Source organism: Suncus etruscus, chromosome 8, assembly GCF_024139225.1.
Source record: "Suncus etruscus isolate mSunEtr1 chromosome 8, mSunEtr1.pri.cur, whole genome shotgun sequence".
In the NCBI taxonomy this organism is placed as follows: domain Eukaryota; kingdom Metazoa; phylum Chordata; class Mammalia; order Eulipotyphla; family Soricidae; genus Suncus; species Suncus etruscus.
In genome coordinates, this window is record NC_064855.1 from 109,901,075 (window position 1) to 109,926,614 (window position 25,540).

The 25,540-nt window shown below is 41.1% G+C and overlaps 1 protein-coding gene across 1 annotated transcript in view; it reads left to right on the forward strand.

Moving 5' to 3' along the window:
• GPC6 (glypican 6) overlaps positions 1 to 25,540 on the forward strand; it is a 1,177,499-nt gene that overhangs the window by 1,112,771 nt on the left and 39,188 nt on the right. Inside the window, exons 6-8 of the mRNA XM_049778514.1 lie at positions 2,019 to 2,181; positions 11,578 to 11,777; positions 18,346 to 18,504. Of these exons, the coding sequence (XP_049634471.1) occupies positions 2,019 to 2,181; positions 11,578 to 11,777; positions 18,346 to 18,504 (522 nt within the window). The remainder of the gene's footprint in view (positions 1 to 2,018; positions 2,182 to 11,577; positions 11,778 to 18,345; positions 18,505 to 25,540) is intronic.

Sequence of the window (25,540 nt, forward strand, 5' to 3'; positions counted from 1 at the left end):
TCTTTTTTTGAATAACAGGTTAAATTGCTAGGTAGGAAAATAGAGGTGAATTTTGGGGAGAAGACATCTATATAACAGCAGGAGCTGGAATTTTGTTTTGTTTGTTTGTTTTCTTTGGGGACCACACCTGACTGTGCTCAGGGATTATTCCTGACTCTGCGCTCAGGGGGTCATTCCTGGTAGCGCTCAGGGGACCATATGGGATGACAGAGATTGAACCCTGGTTAATTGTGCAAGGCAAACACCCCACCTATTTGCTGTTGTTCTGGCCCTATGAGCTAAAATTGTGAAGAAATTATTTTAGTTATAATGTATTCATAATATGCTACAATAAAGAAGCAGAGGGACTTTATTATTACTCCCAAATTTTATTTACCAAGAAGGAAATCTCTCAAAAATAAGGTTGAATTTCTGATTTAATTCAATGATCAGTGACCCTATAAGATATATTATTCTTCCAACCTGGATTCTAAGAATCATGAATTTTTTCTAACTCTAGCTGATAATTTTCTTATTTTAGTCTCTATTCTGCCTTCTTAGTTTTTACAGTCAAACTTATGTGCCATAATATGGAAAGTTATTGTAACATGACAAGCCATCAGGTAGTTGTGTTGTTTTTGTTTTATTTTTGGTGTGGAAGCTTAAAAATATATAATAGAAGTATCTTTGCTGGTGATCTGCGTAGGCCATAGTTTTGAAGTAAGTGGTGTGTTTCCATAGGAAAAACACCCACTTAACATTGATAGACATCTTTTTATCTCTTAAATTCAGAATTTCTTAGCTTTCACTCTATAAATAAGGGGACTTGTTAGGCATATTTTAGTGAAATTATGCTCTAGAAAAATTACCTGGAAGAACCAATGAGAGGACACACAATTTGGATGAGACTAATTTTGAAGATGTTTTTGTTCTAGACTATGGGGACAATTATGATGCCTAAGGTAAACTAAGTTGCTGAATTTGGTCCAAAAACAATCAGAAAAGCACTAAAAATATAATCACCTCCAAAAGCTTGGATATAGTGAGTTATTTACTTACATATACTTTACAAACATCTATTTAGAAATTGCTATGTTTATAGGTACAAGGGGTGCTTCTTTGTAAAAAAAATATTTTTATAGTATCATTCTGGGTATATTGAATCACTGTACAAAGCATTTTCTAAATTTTAATATAAATAATTAACTATTTAACCAATGAAGGAAAAAATGGCTCAGTTTCTTTCGAAACTGAGAAGTTTCAAACTTTCAAAGTTTTCATTCTGGTGCACAGTAAAAATCAAGAAAAAGATAACCAAATACACAAATGTTTACTAAATGAGAACTTTTAGTACCTGTCATCTAAGAAGCTTTTATCTATATTTCCTTGCTAAAATAACTAAATTATTTTTGACCAGATATCTCTAGGCTCATTACTCATAAACACTTGGAAGACAATGGGAAAAGAATAGTACTAATTTATCTTCCATTGTTATCTCTTGTGTCTTGAGTAATCATGTGTAAAACAGAAGCAAAGCCTTTCCAAAAGCACAAGCCATCATTATTTAATAACTCAATAAAATAATAGTGCATATGTATGGAAAGTGTACTGCCTCAGGTCCCTTTGTACTAGCTAACATATTTAAATGAACTCCACTGTGCAGAAGAAAAAAAATATTGAAAGTTTTGTCACTCAAGACTCTCACTCCAGAAGCTGTGGATCACAAGCCTATATGGTGTCACATCATGTTTTTTACTTTATTTATTGGTGTTGTGTTTTGGAGCCACACCCAGCAGTGCTCAGGGTTTATTCATAGCCAAGACATGGAGATCACTCCTAATGTGGTTCAGGGAATCATATGGGGGTGGAACTTCAGCAGGTCACATGCAAGGCTGGACCCACTGTATCTCTCCAGCCCTCATATCACTTTTTAAAATATTTGTTTTTAAAATCAATGTTGTCATTTATAATCAGAAAAAGCAGTATTTCTCCAAGTAGGGGCCCTAAACCAAAATCACTGGAAAACTTTTTCAATGCAGATCATGGCTGGGGCCAAGGAAAAGGTCCAGGGATGGGGCCACCTGCCTTGTGCTCATAAGACAACAGTTCAAAGGCACCAGGTCTCTGCAGGCCCCAGCACCATGTCACATTCACCCGAGCACTTGGAACAGAACAGTGCTGGGCTGCTCCCTCGAGATAAAGGTAGTTGTCTCAATTCTAGGAATCTGAATCACAACCTTTTTAAAAAAATATTCTAAGACCCCACTCTCCAATCTAAGTGCAATCAAGAATTAGTGTATGAGGCCCAAATGATAGCACTGCAGGTAGGACATTTGCCTTGTATGAAGCTGACCTGGGTTCAATCCCCAGCATCCCATATGGTCCCCTGAACCTGCCAGAAGTAACTTCTGAGGTCAGAGACAGAAGTAATCCCTGAGTGCTGCCAGGTGTGACCAAAAACAAACAAAAAACACCAAAAAATTAACCCTAAGAATTAGTGTTAACTTTCTTTTAGTAGCTGGACTTGTTTCTTCTTAAACATGAAGTTATGATGGGTTGAATTGATTCATACCATCAGAGAAAGAAGAGAGTTTGTTTGTTTGTTTGTTTGTTTGTTTTTGTTTTGGGGTCATACCAGGCAATGCTCAGGAATTACTTTTGGTGTGCTCCAGGGAACATATGGTATACTGGGAATTGAACCTGGGTTGGCTGCAAGCAAAGCAAGTGCCTTGTCAATGTACTATCTTTTTGGCTTAGGATTCTTAATGTGCTATCTTGTAATGGAAAGCTTAATTAGATGATAAGGTCTATGCAAATAAAATCAAGTTAATAAACAGAAGCACATACTAGAGCAGTAGCCTGGGCCTCATTCCATCTGCCTCATGACCTTCCAGAAGAATGGCTTTTGGCTGGAGATGCAGAAAAGAATTTCCCAGGGGAGAAAGCCCCAGTGAGATAGAGATAGACACCACTAGGGGCTGCCAAAGCCTTCGGATCCTCTCCAGAAAGCAGAACAGAAGCATAGAGCTTTCCTCTGAACACATGGACATAACTGGTCCTGCCACTTTCTTGATGAGGGAGAGCACTTGCAAAATGCAATGTACCCATGAGAGACACTTGGATGAGCAGCTCTGGGGCATGGTGTCAGCACACTGAGCAGATTCAGGAGGCTGTCACTCAGATGCTGTGATAGCAACTCTTGCACTCTGAACTCATACCTTCTATAGCATATCTTCTCTCTGATTTTATCTCTTTATGGCCCTCAACCTCAGTCCTGCACAAGATCAGCAACTTATTTTGGCCTTTTCAAAGCTGCTTCCCTGGGGTAGAACATGGAGGGTGGATCCCTGCCACCTGCTAATAGATATTTGAGGGAATTCAGAGGAATTCACCAGATGACTGATGTCTCCTTCAAGTACCAAATTGGTGCAACCTCCACATAAAGGTGCACTTGGAACTCTCATAGCCTATGGTCCCTCCCAGAGATAATGATCAGGAGTGTGTGAATGGGTAGAGAGAACAGTGCTAAGTCTCTTGCTTGCTTTGCATGAAGCCAATGCCCAGTCTGATCCCTCAGATCATAAAACAATACAATGCCAACCCCGCAGTAGTACTACAGGAGTCATCCTTGAGCCCAGACCAGCAAAAAAAAAAGCCCTGAGTACTTACCTTGCATATTGTGAGAGCCTGGGGTTCAAAATCCTTTGAGCACCACAATCGACCCCAATATACCATAATTTAAAAACATATTTATTATTACCAATAAGACACATTTTCCCCCAAAAAGTGCATCTTATTAGCACGAATGCTGCTCTGGAGCTGAAGCCTGAGTGCAGGAGAGGAGAGCATGTAAAAACTATGCGTTTTTTATGGTCAGGTAGGTCCTGTATAGAGTGAAAAATGTGGTAACTAAATAGGGGAAGGACAGAGGGTAGTGTAGCACAGAGTGATCCTTGAATTCGGTTTGAATGTTTTCCCTGGCAGCTACTACACCTTTGACACACAGGATGCTTCACTCCCAAGCCGGAACACCTGAAATTCTTCATGGTTTTTGTTGATTGGATGACACTGGCATTGCTTCTGAAGCATGAGGATAATATTTAACCTACTAGAAGAAGCTGAGAAGGCTAAAGGGTCTCTCATGGGAGAGGAGAGCATGTGGGTTTGGAAGTAACCCAGCCAGGCTCTGGCTTTGCAGGGGTTCAATGAAAGGCTGCACCTGGGGCCACTTGCTTTGCTCAAAGAGGCGCTTTGAGCCTTGAGCACAACACCTATCCCTCCTTGGGACTCCAGTTCCTCCTGAGCTGTCATCTCATAAGACAGGTAATTCTGATAAGGGTGGCTCTGAAAAATCTAGATAGGAGATGCACACAGTTCCTTTGATCTGTCTGCAACCTCCGTGTGTAAACTTGACAGGAAGTAAAATGAAAGTTGAACAGCATGAAATAAGGGAAAGAGAACGTGGAGATGAGGGTTTGATGGCTTGTAAAGTTCTCCCATGGGTGTACTAAGTAAGAGGCAGGGACAGCACAAAGTTTGGGACATGATGGAGAGTAAGTCCATAAATGAGTTCTGGGAGCTGGTCTTTTCCTCCAGTCTATGCTCAGGGCTTCCACCTGGCTGTGCTCTGAGGCTATGTAGTAAAGGACGAGGGGATTTAATATGAACATGCTGCATACAAAGCATATGCCTAGCCTGGTGAGTTACCTCTCTGTTCTTTTTTCTGTTTATTTCTTGGGTTTTGAGAATACAGTGTTATTATTTTGATAGCACCCTGGACATTATCAAAGTGAAATAAAGTTTGAGCAAACCTGAGAGATATAGTACAGTGTATAGGCTCTTGCCTAGCATGCAATTGGCCTGGGTTCGATCCTTAGCACCACATATGGGCTCCAGAGCACCATAAGGAGTGAGCCCTGAGCTCTTCCAGTTTTGACCCTGAAAAAAATTAAATCCATGATGAATGTTTGTTGACAGAATTCATTGGAGGCAAAGGGCAAAAATTGAGAATATTAAACTAATAAGGGCAGATTATAGCACCTGGTCTCAGCTCAAGGACTGAGAAGTGATTTAAAATAAAAAAAAACAACAATATTGGGGAGCAGAGCAATAGCCGAGCAGGTAGAGCATTTACATTGCATGAGGCAAACACTGGTTCAGTCCCCAGCATCCCGTATGGTCCCCCAATACCTCCCCAGGAATAACCCCTGAGCAGCATCAAGTATGGCCCCAAAGTAAAAGGCAACAATAACAATATAGATTCTCTCCTCATTTAAATAATTGTTTTATTCATTGTATATATATATATATATTTTTTTTTTTTTTACATTCACTTTGAAGCTTTTTAATTGGCTTTGGTCAGAGAGATAGTACAAAAGGCTTTTTCCTAGCATGTAGTTGTTACCCCAACTCTGGTTCAATTCCTGCACTGCATATGGCCTCACAAGCACCACCTTGTGTGGCCCCTGAGCACAGATCTGGGAGCACAGAACCCCTGAGCACTGCTAAATAATCTTCTTTATTGGGATTGCTCAGTTGTTTAGTTCAGTTTCCTTGGTCTTGTATTTTGCCACCCATGGAGTGGCTTACTGCTCTTCCCCAATGTCCTTCTCTATGGGGATCATTAAAATCCAGGGAAAGTGTACTGAGCTGTGGAGAAAAGCACCCCAAGGTGCCATGCACATAAATCTGGAAGGGACATTCTCTCCTGTGCCAAAGGACAGGATATTATGCAGAAGACTGGCAGGAAACACACACACACACACACACACACACACACACACCATCTTGGCATTGCCAGGGGGAATGTAAGGCTCCAAAGTTTCCCAGAAACTTTGCATTTCAAAGTTTGCTGCCATGATTAATTCTGGCTTGCCAGTTGGTGCCCACAAAACCGTCCCCCCAAACATCCTGGCTCTCCTCTCATAATTATGCTCTTCGTGACTGTTCATTACCCTCAATGAATCCAGGCTGTGTCTGCAGAGAATATCAGAGCAATGAGCTAAATCTCTCTCTTCCCAAGCAAAGAGCAGCCTACTCCCCAGAGTAATTCTTAGCATTCAGACCTTTAGTGTGTGTGTGTGTGTGTGTGTGTGTGTGTGTGTGTGTGTGTGTGTGTGTGTGTGTGTGTGACTATTAACCCTTTCTTTGTCTGTCCATTCTGGCTCCCATATATGTGTGTCTTCACAAGTGTAGGATTGTGTCTTAGATAGAGTGGATGTATATACTTCATACACAACAGGAACTCCCACTTAATTCAAAAGTTAACTCTTCATGCCTCCACTTTCCCTTTTCTCTCCCTTGGAGTCAAATCCACTCCTGTCTTATCCCAGGAGCTCTGAACATTCCATGAAATTTCCTTTTTTGGAAAATTGAAAACTCTGGCAGTTCAGCAAGACTTGGGTATGAAGTAAGCATGTTCTTAAATTAGCACTTGGATTATTACATTTATAAAGAAAATACATTAACCGGTCTATCTTTAGAGAATAGCAAAGGCTTGTGAAGGAGATAATAGATTTTTCTCTTGGTTCTTAACTTAGAATCTGTTTGTGAGAAGCACTTAGGAAAATATTCCCAGTCTATGCAACTTTCCTTTCTGTCTGGAAAAGGCCTCAGGTTTATTTGCTCCATCTGGCTCAGCCTGACTTCAAGTAATAAGAAATTTTTTCTTTCCCAATGCCCATACAGGTTGTGTTTCTTGCTGGAAGAAAACATTTTATTGAGCCAGAGAGTTAATAGAAAGGTTAAGACACTTATCTTGCATGTGGCCAACCCAGTTTCAAATATGATCTCCCAAGCCCTGTCAGGAGTGATCCCTGAGCACTGAACCAGGAGTAAGCCCAGAGTACCTCCACTGCAACCCCAAACCCTCTCCCAGAAAACTGAACATAAAAGAAAAAATAAAAACTGAGATTCCAAACCTAATTATGAGAGAAGGCAGGGAAGCTCTTCTTGCTTTGCAAGCTAATCTAAGTAGCAAGCCCACTTTACTCACCAAAGTACTGTGATTCAGTTTAGCAAAACTTGCCTAGCATTTATCAGAGAACATCCTATTGGCTACTTTGATGGACAATATCTCAGTCTCTGCGTTGGCAGAGAACATGTCTTCTCTGGAAGCAGGCGGTGCCATCTCCGTGCTTTGTGAGAAGTGCGCAGGACTAAGGGAGTTTGCTGGGAATGCAACCTGGTCCAGCTCTGCCTGGCATTGGAAGGGTGTCAGAAAGCTGTCATTTGCTTGAGGTCCTCTGCCTGGCCACACTGAGTGCCTATGACAGGAGCTGAAACTGTGGTTTTGCTGAGAAATGGCATGTCTGTGTTCTTCTGGGATGCCAGTCAGTGACCACAAACAGGCTGGACTCCAGGCAGGAAATTCCTTGTTTCTCTATTCCAGATACTACACACATCTGTAGTGGTGTTGGTGGTGACAAAACTATGGGTCTTTCCCTTTCTATCTTCTGCCTGTTGGTTCCAATCTCTGACCCTCCCTGAAGTCCCATGGCCAGCCTTTCTGCTCTCTCTGAGTGATGAGGACTTTCTCTCCTTTCATCACAAAGACATCAGCTTTGCTGATGGAAGTCCAGTAGGACCCCTTGTTACCTGCTCACCTGGGCCAAGACCAAAGCTTGATAGCTGTTTTTTCTCAGAGTTAGTGCTTTAATTCTTTGGTCTCTTATTGCTGCTGCTGCTGCTGTTGTTGTTGTTGCTATTGTTGTCGTCGTTAAACCAAATTATATTGGTTTACTATAAGGAAACAGAGAGTCTTATGGCTCCTCATCAGCCATAACAGCTACTTTCCCTTTTATGGATAAAGATGACCTTAAGTATGAATAGTTACCAGAAGCCTGCCTCCTGGGGCCAGAGTGATAGCACAGTGGGTAGGGTGTTTGCTTTGTATGCAGCTATCCTGGTTTCCATCCTCTGGTTCACTGAACCTGCCAGTAGTAACTTCTGAGCTGAGAACCAGGAGTAACCTGAGTGCCGCTGGTTGTGCACCCCCCCCCAAAAAAAAAACAACAACAAAAACAGAAGCCTGCCTCTTATAACTGTCACAGGATGGCACTTGGCCTGGGGGGCATATAAAGCCCCTGGCTGAAGTGCTAAGGGGGCTAGGAAACACTGCCTATGCCTTGCTGGATTGCTCCTATTGGATAGTCACTGCCGAATTGTTAAAGTTTACTAGACAACCAACTTCTGCCGCCTCTCCTTCTGCTCTGGTTCTAACAGTTTACCTTGGGCTTACAGCAGTTTTGTGGCTCACCACACCCACTAATCAAATTCTAGGGCCACCATACTGCCCAGGGGTCCCCCTCTCCCTTTTTCTCTCCCTCTCCTCTGGTAACTTCTATTCTTTACTTTTCACAGATTCTGTTTTTGTTATCTTGCCATTTTCTTTGAATCTTCACATTTTACAGAGGATGAAGCTCTCTGGCCACTGTCTTCATATTTCTACTTTATTTCACTTACCTGGGTTGCCTGAGGTTCTATCCAATTTGTCTGGAGAGACATGGTTTCATCTTTCTGATGGTTGAGTAGTATTCCATTTAGTATTTGCACTCCAATTTCTCTATTAAGAACAGCAGTGTTTGTCATTTTCTCTATGTTTGACTATAGATAACTACATCAGTGTTTCTTGATGAATTGATTTGTCTTATTAGAGTATTGAATCATATATATACATATATAAAATTATATAAAACATTGATTTCTCTGACCTTTTTGTTCAAAAAGCTATTCTGTGTCTCTTCAATGACTAGTTCAGACCAATCAAATTAATCATTATGTTTACCAATCACAATACCTTTTGGGTTGTTGATATCTGGGCCTAATGTCTGCCAGATTCTCTTGTTTTCTATTAATTTCATAGTTAGTTGTTTTTTTTATGGGTTTCTGCCCTTTTTCTTTCTTTAGATCATGTTCCCTGGAGACTTATCTTCAAGTCCAAATTTTCTTCTTTTTATCTACTCCACACTTTTGTTTTGTGGTTGCCCTAAGATTGGGATGATATTTTATTTTAAAAGAGTGCTTCTTTCATGCAGTCAACTTCTTTCTGAAGAGCACAGTGGTACTGCCAAGCATCTGTTTGTGTATAGGTGTTGGGGTGGGCAGAGTGCTTGTATCAAGTGCTTTCTGGCTTGCCTTGTATAGAGGCTTCTGAGGAAACATCCTGGCATTGTGATGTCCCAATTGTGTGGATGGATGTCCCAAAGCTTCACTTCACACAGGAATAATGGAATGAGTCCATCAGCCATGTGAGAGGCCAAAGCTGGAGAGAAAAGCAGGCAACAAAAAGTTGGAGGACACTCAAAGGATGAAAACAGAAAGGAAGGGAACTTACCTTGCAGAAGATCAAGGTCTCAATTGTATGGGAAATAACTATAAATTATGGACCTCTCTGCTTAGCATCCTTCACCCTAAATTATAATTTTTTGGGACCAGACCAATAGTAGAGCACATGCCTTGCACTAAACTGACCCAAATTCTCCAGCAGCCCATTTACCTCACTAGGAATGATCCCTGAGCACAGAGCCATGAGTAATCACTGAGCACCACAACTGTGACCCAAAACCAACACACACAAAAAATCTTTATTTCTCATACTATCTTCTTTATCCTTATTTCTCACACTATCTTCTTTATACATAGCACTATGTTGGCAGAGAGGAGTCAAGAGACACTTAATTTGTCTAATTTTCTAAATTTTTGGAATACCCACTTGTTGTACCTTTCACTTTGTTCATTGTAGGTGAACTCAGAAAAAGGAACAAAATTGAATTTTGAGAATACCAAAGGAATGATTGAACTCATTCTTAACACTGCTTTTTGAGCTTTTGTATGAATCACTACCTCCTGTCTTCACGTGGATGGCAATCTTTTGTTTCCTTCCCAACACACATTGGCCTTTGTTGAGTCCTGCTGGGTTTTGGTTTGAAATAATGTAAATGGTGAAGATCAAATCTTTTGAAACTGTATGTCAGAGAATTTAAATGGAGCAACATAAAATGTTCTCTGATTTCTATATATAACCTCTTATATTAGATGCTTTGACTGAATGTAGGGGTCTTATTTACCAAAGTCTCATACCTGGGAGTTATGAGCTCTCACCCTGAACTCCACCAGTCCTTGGAATGTGATTTTTAATATTGATTTTTTTTAATCAGAATCTTTTGCTTTCAGGCTACCCAGTTAAATATCCTGGTTTCTAAAGTCCCACTAAAATAGGAAATCAGATTTTTCTTGGAGGCAATTACCAATCCATATTTTAAATCACCTATCAATATGAATTGACTTGACATAATTTAATAATGATTTAAGAAAAATTTAAAACTATGGACAAAGGAGCGAGAGCAATAGTACAGAATGTAGTGTGTGTGTGTGTGTGTGTGTGTGTGTGTGTGTGTGTGTGTGTGTGTGTGTGTGTGTGTGTGTGAAAGTAAGATTGTTGCTGCATTGGCATTTGATTTTCCTCATGACTTCAGTTGTTAGAAAACTCCTATTTTTAGGGACAGGGGAGATAGTTCTGTGGATAGGTGCTTGCCTTGTACACTACAAACCTAGGATCAATATAATGGCCCCAAATGCTATATTTCCACCCAGGGACTGAGGGTCTGGAGCAAAGGTCACCTCAGGAAATAATTCAAACAAATCTGAGAGTGAAATACACATGACCAAATAGCAATCTGTTTTGTCAGGCAGAGAGAGAGAGAGAGAGAGAGAGAGAGAGAGAGAGAGAGAGAGAGAGAGAGAGAGAGAGATGCCTTCCAGAATTGCAGATTTTACTAAGTACAGAGATCATCTCTGGGTCTGGGAGTAGGACAAAGGCCTATCCTGAGCCAGTCTTGCCCACATTTTCATGAGACATGTAAAACATGGTAAGTAGGAAAAATATCTGTTTTGAATAAAAGCAAGTTGTAAACAAACAATTACAAAGATACCAGGGATGTGTGTGTGTGTGTGTGTGTGTGTGTGTGTGTGTGTGTGTGTGTGTGTGAGAAACCAAGTTTGTAAGTTGTAAACCAACAGTTCAATCTCCAGCATCCCATATGGTCTCTTGAGTACCACCAGGAGTGATTCCTGAGTACAGACTCAGAAGTAACCCTGAACATCACCAGTATAGTCATAAAAACATAAAAAGACATAAAAACACTTAGATGGAGAGTCTTGGGTGGGGAAAGCCTCGCTCTAAGTGAAATAAGCTTGAGTAAAGAAACTACAATGGAAATAAGTACTCTAAAGTACTTTTCTAGTGAGGCTTGATGGAGTTATGTGATCATGTGTGGAATGGTTTGGGGGAAAGTTAGGAAAGTCTTTTAAAAGGTTCTTTAAGTCATCAAAGAGGTAAGGGACCCAGCTGGTTAAGGAAGACACATGGACACAACCCACCTGTCAACACTAGCCTAGGTGATGGTATTCATGGACTTCCATCATCCAACATCATCTGCTGTTGAGAGCCCCCCAAAATAGGTCACTCATCATGATAGGCATATTTCTAATATATTTGTCTACTCTCTGGTTGAGTAACAGCTGTCTTTTAGCATAGAAGACTCTCTAAATCTCCCACACTTCTACCAAAGGATTTTTCTGGTCCCTTCTGCCATTCAGTTGTCCCCTTGGTCATCTCCTCCATGACCTGTTTTATGCCACAGTCCTGCCACGATGATAATATGATCCAGATCGGCACTTCTCCAACTTCTCCAAGCTTCAGTCACCTCAGAGTTGGTCCAGAAAACTTAGGTGGTGCGCACAGATTTTGCATTTCTCAGAAGCTTTCAATTAAGGTGGATGCTGCTAAAACTCCTCTAGTACTAGGGATCTAGAAAATGTTCAGATTTTCTCCTTTACTGCTTAGCTTTGTCTATAATATTCTGTCCATTTGGAGTGCCTTCTCTTTCTTCTTCGGATTTCTTAATTTATTCTGAAAATTCTCACTTTATGGAGGAGGAGAAACACAAATATGGAAGGATAGGGGACAAGGGCTCTCTAGTGCATTGGATGTGTTAAGAAAGGACAGACTAAATATTCAAGCCAGAGTCAACAACAGTGAAATTATGAGACCCAAACTTTTACAACCAAAATCAAAAAATGGGCCTGCTATGCTGGCAGGCAGAGGGGTAGTAGTATGGGATGGATTCTGGGAACACTGTTGAAGGGAGGTCAACACTGGTGATGGGATTGGTACTGAAACATTATATGTCTGAAAAGTAACTATGAAGAAATGTGTAAAGCACAATGGTTTAAATAAAAATTTCAAAAACAAAACAAAACAAACACATTCTAGTTCTTGAAGAAGTCTAGCATAGGACTTAGAAGTCATGAATGCTTCCTCCCTGAATTCCAGCAATACACAGTGTCTGTACCACTTGCCTGATTTCTTGCTTAAGCTGCTATTAGCTTTGCAACTTTTTCAAGCACTCATCTGAACCCTCCCATTCGCTGATGAACCCTACAAAGATAGTCTTTTGATTTCTGCCTTTCCATTAATTCCTAAAACTGTGCCTATAACTGTTGCCTCATTGGAAATCCAAATCCAGCAAACAAAAGGCATTCTCCTGATTTCTCTTTTTCCTTTGAATAATAGTGTTTTCTCCAGAAGGCACCGTTGAAATAAATGTCTGCTTGTTATTTCTCTAAAATGCTGGTGTATTCCCTGATGGGAGTGATCCATCCTGGCTCTGCCTGTGAACAGTAACTGTAGCTCACAGGCCCATCTCTTGTGGAAAACAGGGACTAGGAAGGCTGGTTGGGGCCCAGGCGTGCACCAGATCTCCCTCCCAAGACCCTTCTTAGCAGCCACAGACACAGTCAGGTTATCTGTTGTTTCTCAGTCTAAAGTGACAGGCTGAAGGAGACAGACACAAGGAAAATGGGTCTGGAGAAATGTCTCCCCAGCAGTCCAACTTCCGGTTTCCCCAGGCTTCCCCCACTCCCACACCTCTCAGTGCTAAGCCTTACTTTTTCAAATTCACAGTGTAGGGGAAAGGAAAATTCTAAATGGTTAGCAAACACCCAGACCTAGAGAGGAATAAGACTCTTGAGCTTGCCTGGACTTTCTGGCCCTGAAAGTAATACAGGAAGGATTTTGAAATGAAAAGTTAGCAGCATTCATCCAAAGCCACAAGAAACCCAGGAGAGGGGAAACTGGTTAAAATAAAAATCAGGGGGAAAAATAGATCTATGTGGCAAGCTTCTCAAAAAAACACACCACCTGGGGACAGAGAATCGGAGCGATCCCTCTCCCCTTCGCCTGCCTAATGAGAGTTTCTGAGAGCAAACTAAGCCTGGAGGGAGTCCCCAGGAGGTGGGAATTTATCAAGCTGCCCCTGCTCTGTGCTGTGACAGAAATAAACTGTGCACCGGAGCCCTCGGTGGGAAAACAAAGTGATAGGGAAGATCTGGGAAGACAGAAGCCTCCAGAGAGTGAGGAGGATGCATCTGGGCCTGGAATTACATCGCAGTCACTCAACCACATCCATCCCTGAGGAAGCCATTTCCTACTCCCATCAGTGAAGTCGACTCACCATCCGCCTTTGCTTTGGCTGCCCAGTGACCCACAGCGCTGAGTGAAGGCCTGTGTGTGGTCCAGTCGAGAATTGGGGACCCTGCTCTGACTCTCACCCATCACTTGCCCTCTCCCTTTCTCTTTCTCTCTCTTTCTCCTTCTCTTCCTCTCTCTTCCTCTTTCCTCTTTCTCTTTCTCTCTCTATTGGAATAATATTAATTAACTGGACAGGATACAGAAAGAAGCTACATTGAGGGATCCCATTAATAGGATCCTTATGAATTGATTTTATGGGTTTGAGTCAGTCGCTGATGTCTCCAAAATCCTTCCAGATGATTTCAAGAAGGCAAGAGCAGACTGGGGAATTAATACACAGGAATAAAGAAGACTTGGAAATGGAGCAGAGTGTGTAGAAAGATGATAAAACTAAGAGACAACCAGTCAGGACCTTAGAATTACTTTTGTATACAATGTCTCTACGTCTCTGACTATATGACAGAAGTTTCTAGAGGTAAGAGTGCCTTGACCTCATGAACACATCTCTATAACTCAAAGGAAACACAAAATGCTGCAGGTTTTCAGCTATCAGGACTTCCCAAAGCTCATTAAACTGGAGTTAGCTAGTGTAAGAGGCCTGTATGGTTGTGGAGCTAGCAATGACAGGATCTGGTGCAGTATTACTGGGTTATATGGAAGCACAATTTTTAGGCTATTTTTGTTTTGTTTTGTTTGTTTGTTTATGAATATTCATATGGTTTCCATAAAATTTTGGACCAGTTGACATTCCCACCAGCAGTGAATAAAGAGTCTTTTTCTCCCCACATTCAGGCAGCACTGATTATTCTTGTTCTTTGTGATATTGCCAGTTTTTGTGGTGTGAATTGATATCTCATTGTGGTTTTGATTTGCATACTCTGATGATGAGTTATTTGGAGCATTTTTATTTGCCTTTTGGCCATTTGTATTCTGTCTTTGAAGACATTTCTGTTGATATCTTCTTCCCATTTATTGATGGAATGGATGTTTTTCTTTTGTTAAGCTCTACCAATTCCTTATATATCTAAGATATTAACCCCCTATCTGATGGGTATTGGGTTAATAGTTTCTTGCATTCTATGGCAAGTTTTTGTATCCTGATCCCCATTTCCTAGCACAAAAGCGCCTTAATTTAATTTAGTCTCATTTGTTTTATCTCTACTTCTACTTACTTGGTCAATGGTGCTTTATCCTTGAAGTTACCTTTAGCTTCACTGTCATGTTGATTTCTGCCTGTTTTTCTCTATATACCTTATGTTTTTAGCTCTGATACCATGATCTTTAATTCATCTTGATTTGACCTTTGGACATAGTGTCAGGAAAAGCTCTGAGATCCAGAAACACAATGTAGAAAAGGCATCTGCACTTGCAGCATTATACACAATAGCCAAAATCTAGAAACAACCCAAGTGCCCAAGAAGGAAACTATGATACATCTATACAATGGAATACTACACAGCTACTATGGAAAATAAAGTCATGCAATTTGCTTATACATTGTTGGATATGGCTAGTATTATGCTGAGTGAAATGAGTAGAAGAATGAGGATATGAGGATAGACATGGAATGATTGCACTTATTTGTGAGATATAAAAAAAGATAGTTTGGTAATAATAACCAAAGATAATGGATATAAGGGCCAGAGGGAATGATGTATAGAAAGAAATTTGCCACAAAGGATGAAGGAGTACATTTGGAGTAGAGAAGGGACCACTTTGACAATGATAATGGGAAATGATCACTCTGGACAAGAACTGGGGTGCTGAAAGTAGATAAATTGCTATACATGTTACCCCTTCAGTAACAATACTGCAAACTACGGTGACTAAAAGAGAAAAAAAAGGAATAGCACACATGTATATGAAGAAAAATGTCTGTCATAGAGGAAGGCATGAGGGAGGATGGGAGAGAAACGGGATATTAGTAGTAGTTGAGGGATGGGTGTTGGACATTATATGACTGAAACTCAATTATGAACAATTTTGAAACTAACTCATGGTGATTCAACTAAACCATAGGACTTGTGATGTCAAGTCAGTGCAGAGTCCTTCCTTGTCTTCAGGCTTCACTTCCTTTTGGCTAACAGACATCATTTATAATTGTGGAAGAAAGCAAACCGTCAACTTTAATCCTAGGACCTCCTCCATGGATGAGTGGTGGAAACTAGTGGATTCTTCCAATTTCACAGCTCTCCTTCCCCTTTGACCTTTGACCTAAAGATGGTGACCTTGCTCCACTATTACTTGCCGTGAGTTCCACACTATTTCTCATGTATGGCTCATGCTACTTTCCCCTATATATCAAGGCTTATATTATACCATTCTCCAGTCACCCAACCAAGCTGTATCATCCATTTATTTTCAAGATCTTACTTATTTTGAATCATCTCTTTATTGACCCAAGGTGAGATAATTAACCTGTGGTCAGGCTACCGTGGCATCATCTTAATATAGAAATGTGAGATGCCCCAAGTGGCTACCAGAGTCCAAGATGAATTTGTGCAGAACCTAGATGACCAAGTGCCCAGAGCTCTGAAAAATGACAATAGTTTGGCTGTATCTTTTATGTTGCATTGGGAGGTGGACAGGTCTGGCAGTGTTCAGAATCTAATTCTATCTCTTTACACAGCAATAACCCTAGAAGTGCCCAGGGAGCCATAGGTGGTGCCAGGGATGAAATCAGGGCCAATGGAATTCTTTAGAGCATTGGTGAAGGGAAGTGGACAGTGGTGAAGGGATAAGTATTGAAACCTGTGTGCCTGAAACTCAATCAGGAATAGCTTTGTAATTTCACAGTGACTAAACCAAATAAAAGAAAATCTACTGAGGAAGGTTGGTGGTAGATGCAGCTGACCATGAGAGAGATCTCTAGAGTTGTGGATGGAAGAGACAGTCCCTTCTTTCTCAGTAATAAGGAACCATAAAGTCCTGGATACAAGCTATTAGGAAGGAAAAGGGAAATGAGTTATCTTACTTGTCAGCTTCCACCACAATGTGAGACATTCTTTATGGATTCCCTGAGCATGGACTAAGCTCCAAATTGTGTGTGTTTCTGAAAAAAAACCTTTTTCTCTTTGAATCCCAAATCTAATTGGGGGAATTTCACATTGAACACATGACTGCTTAATGTAACATATATGGCTTCCACCTCTCTCTTCTCCAGCCCCTCATGAAAATGAGATGATGCATCTCATCTGAGGATTGGGAAGAGAAAAATAAAATAAAACAACCTTAATCTAGGTCAAGAGAAAGTCTGTTCACTGTAAGTAGGCCTTTCCATTAATTAACACTTTCCTGGAGAAAAGGGTGGGAGAAGCAGAGGGTGGAAGGAGTGTGGAATATCACCATTGCAGGTTTCATAAACTCACGCTCACCTCCTTTGAGCTGCCATGGTAATCATGGAAAATTAAAATGCTGGGATACTTTAAAGACTGAGAATTTAGCCCCTCACATGACAGAAATAATTAAATGCTCCACAGAACTTCACTGGTATTTACTAAATTAGGCAGCTCAAGCCTTAAGGCAGCCATTGTTGCTTCAGGAATTGAACTAGAGTGGTGGGGAGAGAGCTGAAAGCAAGGTGTCAGCTTCCTGCCTCTCCCAGAAAGTGCTCAGACTACCACATAATTCACATCATGGATCTAGTTTGGATCTAGTTTGTGACCTCCTAGAGCCAAGCTGAGTGACATGGATTAGACACACTCCTTGTTGATGATCCAACACTGTGGTCCATCAGGAATGTGCACAGAGAGCAGGTGAAAGTATACCCCTTACCACATGTACAATAGAACAGTCTCCTATAATATTAGAACTAAGAACCTTGGCTCTCTCAGATGTTTGGCATTTGAGTCAATTTTTGAAGAATGACATTGTCAAAAGCCAGTTCTTTCCCCAAGATGATCTTCTGCTCAAATTTTTGCTGTCCTAGAAATGAGCCAGCTTGATAGATCTACATCCGTCCTCATAGAAGATATTTTTTTAATTATCAGTTCCTTGCCATAATCTAGCAGTCAGCAGGTGCCATGTGTTCAACACTCAGCTGGCCGTCCAAAAGACACAAGACTGTAAAAAATTATTGTTGTTTACCAGGGGTATCAATATGCTTTATAGAGACACAGTTTCTCCAAGTGAAACAATCCATATACCAAGTGCAGCAGATATTGATAAAATAAAATGATCATTTGGGTGACAAAATCACCAAAATAAATCTCATTCTCAAGGGTTCCTTCTACCCCCCTGAAACTCTCCAGCTCTGTATGCAATATAAATAGTCATTAAATTATCGAACTAACAGTTCTAGAAGGTGGATCATCAATGTGACCCTATTCCTAGAACAGTGTCTGGTGGTCAGTAAGCTCTGACAAGTGCTTAGAGTAAGTCAGAAAATAAGCACAAGGGAAAAAGACAACTGGAAATAGAGTGAGATTTTCATGAAGATTTTAGTGGAGTGGCTGCCTTCAGACTATGCTGTGAAAATCCCACACTGTAAGATGATACCCAGCTATCAATCAAAAACCATTTTCCTCTTAAATCTCTCCTTTAATATGTAAAAGCCCACCTGGATGACTTGGCCTTCCCCCTCCTGGTGAATGGGTATTGATTTAATAAAGAAAACGTCAGATTTTAGCTTGGCACACTCAGAGAGATACCATGAGGTGCAGACTGACCCCATGACTCTTTCCTAACTGGCTTGGTTTATTAATTCTTCATGGCTACCCTACCTGCTTCAGACCCATCTGTCTGGGATTGGAGATACAGTGTGCGGGGTGATCTCACAATATTGGGATATATTTTACACCACACTATTGTCCTTCATGGTACATTCAACACTGCAGATCTGTTCTACTTTACCTACTGACCTAGTGGCAGTGACAGTGAGAATGATGATAAGTTGTCTTGTTGGTGATGGAATGTTGAGGATGATGAATGAAGGTGTTGTTAGTGATGATGATGATGATGATAACGACTTGTCCATGGCAGTGGAAAGGGACGACGTGAAGACCTGAAGACTAAATTTTAAAAATCAAAAGATTTCACATTCAAATGTATTGATTCATGTTGTAAAATACAACCTGCTTCTCTGGAACCCTTTGCCCATGTGCCCTGTTGACAGAGCTATTTTGTAGAGCATTGGTTCTATACTGTGTCTCATATCCCATAATCTCATCTTTTACCCTCAAATCCAACTATCTTTCTTTCTATTTATGTTATATATGCACTATTGCTTTGTTGTAAAGGAGAAATACATGTATATTTTCCAAAGTGACCAAAAAAAAAAAAAAGACAGTCCAAGAGAGATCCCAATTTTCAGGGACATGGTAGTATCTCATAAGAAAATGTAGAGGGCCAGAGTCATGTTACAGCTAGTAGGGCATTTGCTTCGCACATGGCCAACATGGGTTTGATCCCCGGCATACCATATTGTCCTCCATGTCTGTGGGAGTAATTCCTGAGCACTTCTGGGTTTGGGCCAAAATAAAAAATAAAAAACAACAACAAAAGAAAATGTAGACATTTGTGTCAATGATGTTAGATGTGTTCCTACATGGGGTATACATTTTACCATTTTATGATCCTAACTACCACTCTTGTTGAAGTCATTCATGTATAACCTTGTAACATTAGCAAACATCTCCACACATACATCTAAGCCTATTGTTTCATTTATTTATTTTACTCTGTAGCATCAACTGGAACATTTCTTTATTAATTTCTGGTTACTAGTTTTATCTGTTCATAAAATACAAAATCCTCTACTTAAAGTGCATGAACTGAGGGATTGTTGTCCATAACTTGTATGTATAATAGTGTTGATCGATGAATACGTAAATTAATAAGGAAACTCAGACACTTGCCTCATTTCTTTCTCTACATGATTTCTGTTTTAGTAGATGAGGCAGAGAGGTTAAGAGGTTACACCTCCACACCCAGTTAGGAAGGGACTTTGTGGAAGTACCTTGGACAAGATTTAAGCTCGCAGGGGTACATAAGAAGAAAAGGGTCTCATAGAAGAGAAGTCTACTAAAATGGACAATTTTAAGGAGGAAGGGTGGAAGAAAAAGAGGGAGGGAGGCAGGCAGGCAAGCCTGGGGCCAGAGAGCTAGGAAAGCTGGTATGGTGCTTACCTTGCATGCTTACTATTTCCAGCGCTCCATGTGTTCTCCTGAGTAAGTTGTGTGTACAGCTGAGTGTCTCCCTTCCCCTAAAATTAGCCTTACTTTTTCTGGGTGGCCACTTAGACATAAAGAAGAGACAGTTGTCCACACAATAAATAATCTGAAGATGGAAGACAAGGACAACTACTTATTCCTTTTACTTCATACTCTTTGTATTGTAGTAAAAAAGAAGGGAGAGAATGAGGCAGGTGGGATTTTACATTTTGTACATCTCTGGGCATCAGCACTTCAGAAGTAGCTTCTCATGAGAAAAATATAAGCAGAAATCCAGTTGGTACATCTGTCATGTATGGAGTCAAGAAGGGCAAGCAAAGTGGTTCAAGTGGCTTTCCTTACAGCATGTAAGTAGACTTTCACTCTATCAGTGCTCTGCAGTTTGAAAGATAAAAATATGGGGCTCCCTATTCTTCAAAGAAGAAGCCAAAAAGCAGCCTAGCAGAGACTGACACAGGTCAACATCGTGGTTGACACTCAGCACTCTTCTTTAAGGATGGATTGTTTTTCCTTTGGGGGCCACATTTGGCAGTACTCGGGAGTCACTCCTGGCCAAGTGTTTCAGGAGTTATTCCTGGATGACTCCAGTGCCCCTATGGGGTCACTGCTTAGCTGTGAAATCTATGACCATCCAACCCTGGGCATTTTCTCTGCATCCTCCCAGTGTGCTTTCAGTGCTGGTTTTACATGTTTCTGCAATAAAGGGGCTTCCTCCAGGTGCTTGAGATTCAAGTTGGGTCAGCTTCACCATCTGGCTCCTCCACCTTATCTCCTTCCCTACTGTGAAATCACAAGAAAAAAATCCCCGTGGGCTCACAAGACAGGATGGTGAAGATTTTGTTTTCTTTACTACTTTGAGTTTCATAAGAGAAATGGTCTCCAGGAGAGAATTTCTAATGCATTTGTTAGACACAGATCATTAAATCTCTGGGGCTGGATTGCCTACCTATGCAGGTAGTCCTACGGGGAGGAATTCTCCCTTTGTCATGGAAATCTGGGGAATGAGCTGGTCCCTGCTGTTTTATGAATTAAAAAAAAAAATCTCCTGAATGTTCTCCATGTTAAGCAGGAAAAGAAGCAAAGACCTCCCTGTTTTGGAACTATGCCCCAGGATGTTCTTCATGCCACCCTACAATCATTATTCCTACTGATATTAAGACAGACAGACAGACAGACAGACAGACAGACAGACAGACAGACAGACAGGCAGGAGGATGCATTCCAAAACAATAAAAATTCTTGTTGTGCAAAGCTGCAGCACTGACCTAGCAAACAGCATTTGATGTTTCTTGTCTTCAGGCTTTTAATTTGTTTTAATAAATTTTATTGATTGATTGATTGTTGGGCCACACCCAGTGGTGCTCAGGGGTCACTCCTGGGTCTGCACTCGGAAATCACCTCCGGCAGGCTGGAGAACCATATGGGATGCCGGGAATCTAACCCAAATTCTTCCCTGGTGGGCCTCATGCAAGGCAAACGCCCTACTACTTTGTATTTCTCCGGCCCTATCTTCAGGTTTCGAAGGGGAATCGAAGGCACTGGACTGAGAATAAACAATAATCTTAGATTTGTTGGAAGAGGGAACTACTCTAACCATGGTGGATATTGAGAATTTGAGGGGACAGCCATTAGCATTTGAACCATGTTGGAGGTCAATGAGACAGGCATTCTATTTCTCTCACTCCCTACCATTATCATGATAGTTGTTGGTGTAGTTATTTCTTTCACTGCTCTTTGTGGTGAGCTTCATATCATGGGCTGGTCTTTGTAAACCTTATCTCTATTGTCTCTGGGTATTATTACCATACTATCTTTTATTTTTTAATTTTTTTTATTTTTAATTATGAGAACAAAGATGCAAAGAATGACAACAAGGTAAAGTTACAGTGGAAGGACAATCACCCATAACATAATTCTCAGAGGAAGTCCCCTTGCTGATATCTTAACTTTGAACTTTCAGCCAAAGAACATTAAGATAAATAAAACAGAATCCATGTACAATTACTTTGTCCCTCAAGTCCCCAGATTGTAACACATTATAATATTTCTTAACAGCACACAAGGCAATCTAAAGCCATAAAACTTACGTAACTCCTTAAACATTAGAGGAATAGTATTTTTTACATTTCCATGTACATGCATATTAGCTTAAGTTAACCTCAAATTTTAAGTGGGTTTTTTTTTAAGGATTAGAGTCAAAGGAGCACAGTAAAAACGATGTTAGAGTAGCAATTGTTGTTTGCATAGGCCCACCAAAATATGAGGGACATGGAAAGGAATAACCTTGGCCTAAATACAAAGAAACCCTACCCCTGAAGTTTCCTGGCATAAGACCAACTCTAGGCTATAGGCAAGCTAGATCGTCCAATCCAAGACATTGTCTGTAGTGCCAACACACTTTTATTTTTCACGCAGTCTCTGTTGTTGGTATCATGTTTCTGTATTAAAGATCCTGGAATCTGCATATCCTACATTGAAGTCAGGATGTGGAGCATCCTCTCGTTTCACCTCACCATTAAAGGGCAATGCAGGGAGCCCTGTCCTGTAAGCAGGTCGTTGTTGTTGTTAAGTCTTCTCAGTGTTAAGGGAAGTCTCTTTTGAGCAGGTCGATGTCTGAGCAGTGGTAGTGTCTTCCCTGGTAGAGGATTGCTTCCAGGTGATGTTATAGACAAACCTGGATGTTTCGTGGATGGCTTCCCTGGTTCAGGGGTGAATGGAAAATGCCCTTTCTTTTGAGTCCTGTGCCAGGTCGTTATGTGAATGTTCAGGGTGTAAGGTTCCTTTGCACTACAAGATTTGTGTTCCAATCTCTATTAGATAGGATCTTATTTGTATGTATAGTATTTTCCCATTTTAATGTGCCTATGCAAAAAAGAAGCAAAGCCACGTGGCGTTATTGGTGCATATGGGGGCCATAAGAACAAGTCCAACAATCCCCATGGTTCAATCATAAGCATTAAACTGGGGGACTCTTTCACCAAAACTCCTTGTTGAACAGCTCATAAAGAGAAGATATAAAGTGGTTAGAATCGTCACTGTATAAGAGAATATTTAGTAAGACTTATAGCTGTCAGAGAAAAAACACAAAATATTCTAAAGAAATACGTATCCATTTTATGTCTTTGAAACAGTTTAGGGTTGTTACACACAATGCATGGCTTTGGTCTGTGATTAGGATTGTACAATACTAAAGTTAAAAAGAGTAATGTGGGTTAGTGATGTTTGAGGAGTGAGAGAGTTAAGGAGTAAAAATGGGCTTTGTAGGGGTGTGGGAAAGGGAAGAACACAAAATGGACATTCTGGATACGCAAAACATAACATAAAGATAAGGAATACTCTTAATACATGCAGCGCGCACGGGGGGGTGCTAGACCCCGAGCAGTTTTCCATATGTAGACTGGTCAGAAATTGCCAGTGACAAACTTAGCGCAACCGAGCACACCCCAAGTTAGGACCCACCATTTCTGGCCTCCTGGGCTGGAACCCCAGAAGGCCTGGAGGCTGGGGGCAGAAGAGGGGAAGGCTGGGGGCCTATCAAGGCTCCCAACGCACCCAAGTTAGGGAGGCCTTCCACATGGGGTCTCCCCAAACCCCATGCCGGCTAGAGCTAGCCTCCAGCTCAAGAGAGGATTGATAGAGAGCCGGAAGACAGGATCTGCCCGCCCTACACCCTGTACCCTTCCCACCCTAGAGCTGGGGGAAGGGCGGGGAAAGCTTGGGACCCCATCCAGGAGGGACCCCCCTTTTATTTTTCTTAAATATCACAGATGAGTGAGACTGTCTATCTCTCTCCCTCTGACTCATTTCACTCAGCAGTTTCTACGTCCATCCATATATAGGAAAATTTCATGACTTCATTTTTTTCTGACAGCTGCATAGTATTCTATTGTGTATATTTGTATATGTACCACAGTTTCCTTAGCCACTCGTCTGTTGTTGGGCATCTGGGTTATTTACAGATTCTGGCTATTATAAATAGAACTGCAGTCTAGTCCAGCCTTTATAGAAAACAATATGGAGATTCCTCAAAATTGAGCTGGAAATTGAGCTCCCATATGATCCAGCTATACCACTCCTAGGAATATACCCTCAGAACACAAAAACACAATCTAAGAATGCCCTCTGCACACAATGAGGTTATTGTCAGAAGGCTTACTAAGATTTACATGTTGATATTTAAATTGTTGTATTTCTTCTGGGATAACAGTATTAAAAATCTAAGAGTTGGGGGCCAGAGTAATAGAGCAGTGGATAGGGCATTCGCCTTGCACACAGCAGACCCAGGTTCAATCCCCAGCATCCCATATGATTTCGAGTCTGCAAGGAATAATTTCTGAGCTCAGAGCCAGGAGTGAACCCTGAGCACCTCCAGATGTGGTCCAAAAAAAAAAAAATTGGAATCAAGGAATTCTAGGCTCTACGGCTGAAACTGTGGCTTTTCTGGACATAAGCTACCAAGGCTACCAGAAGTACAAGAAAATGGGGTGGTGGATATGGTGGCAGGAGGCCCACACGCATTCCAAAAATGTCCTAGTGATATCAACCCGAATACTGGGATACCTGGAGTTTTGGTCAGTTTGGTGTCCCTGAAGAGATCACTGGTTAAGTGGTGGAGGTGGGCCATTGGCAAAGCCACTATTGTGGGTGATAGGTGCAGCAGAAATAACTTTGACAGGAGGAAACTTGGCCCAATCTCTCTTCCCAAAATTGCCAGCCTTCAGCTGTGCAGACAGTGTACTTATCATTTTCAGGGCTTGGTTTACATCTCTTTTGAAAATAGAATGAGACTGTGGAGCAGGGACAGGCACATTTTTACATTTGGTGCTTGTAGTTTGGCTCTCATGCTACTGACCTTGTTGTAGTTCAAGATATACAGATACACAATGGAATATTATGCAGCCATCAGGAGAGACAAAGTCATGAAATTTTCTTATACATGGATGTACATGGAGTCTATCATGCTGAGTGAAATAAGTCAAAGGGAGAAAGAGAGACACAGAATAGTCTCACTCATCTAAGGGTTTTAAGAAAAATAAAAGTCATTTTTGCAACAATCCTCAGAGACAATGAGAGGAGGGCTGGAACTTCCAGCTCACTTCATGAAGCTCACCACAAAGAGTGGTGAGTGCAGTTATAGAAATAACTGCACATAGAACTGCCATAATCATGTGAATGAATGAGGGAACTGGAAAGCCTGTCTAGAGTAAAGGTGGGGGGGTGGGTTGGGTTGGAGGGAGATTTGGGACATTGGTGGTGGGAATGTTTCACTGGTGAAGGAAGGTGTCCTTTACATGACTGAAACCTAATCACAATCATATTTGTAATCAAGGTATTTAAATAAAGAAAAAAAGATATACAGATAAAGTGCAACCCTCTATCACCAATGTCCCAAAAGCACCTTTTTTTTTTCTCTTTTTACTACCACTATCCCACTCAATTTGTCCTTCTCTGTTCTTCTTGGGTGCCTTTAGAATGCCAGTGCACCCAGAATCTCCAACTGGCTGGACTAAGTCAAAACTACAATTCTGGAGTCCAACTGTCCAAGTTCAAAGCCAAGCCCCCTACTCCACTGACACTGTAAGATTAAGACCCAGTGCCTTAACTCCTAAAACTTTATTTATATAAGTCTCAGCTACTTTATTGTTCGGGGATGTGGTTTAGCATGGTTTACTGTGGTCTCCACTGAAGGGAGGGAAACTCAAAGTGGACTCAAAAGCGAGTCCATGTGGTCACAAGAGGGAGGTCCAAAAAAGTGTACCAGGAGAGTGAGACAGTTTACTGAGAGCAAAGCAAGTTTATTAAAGAAAGAGAAGCACAAAACACTATTTGGGCTGACACTGTAGAAACATCCAGAGAAAAA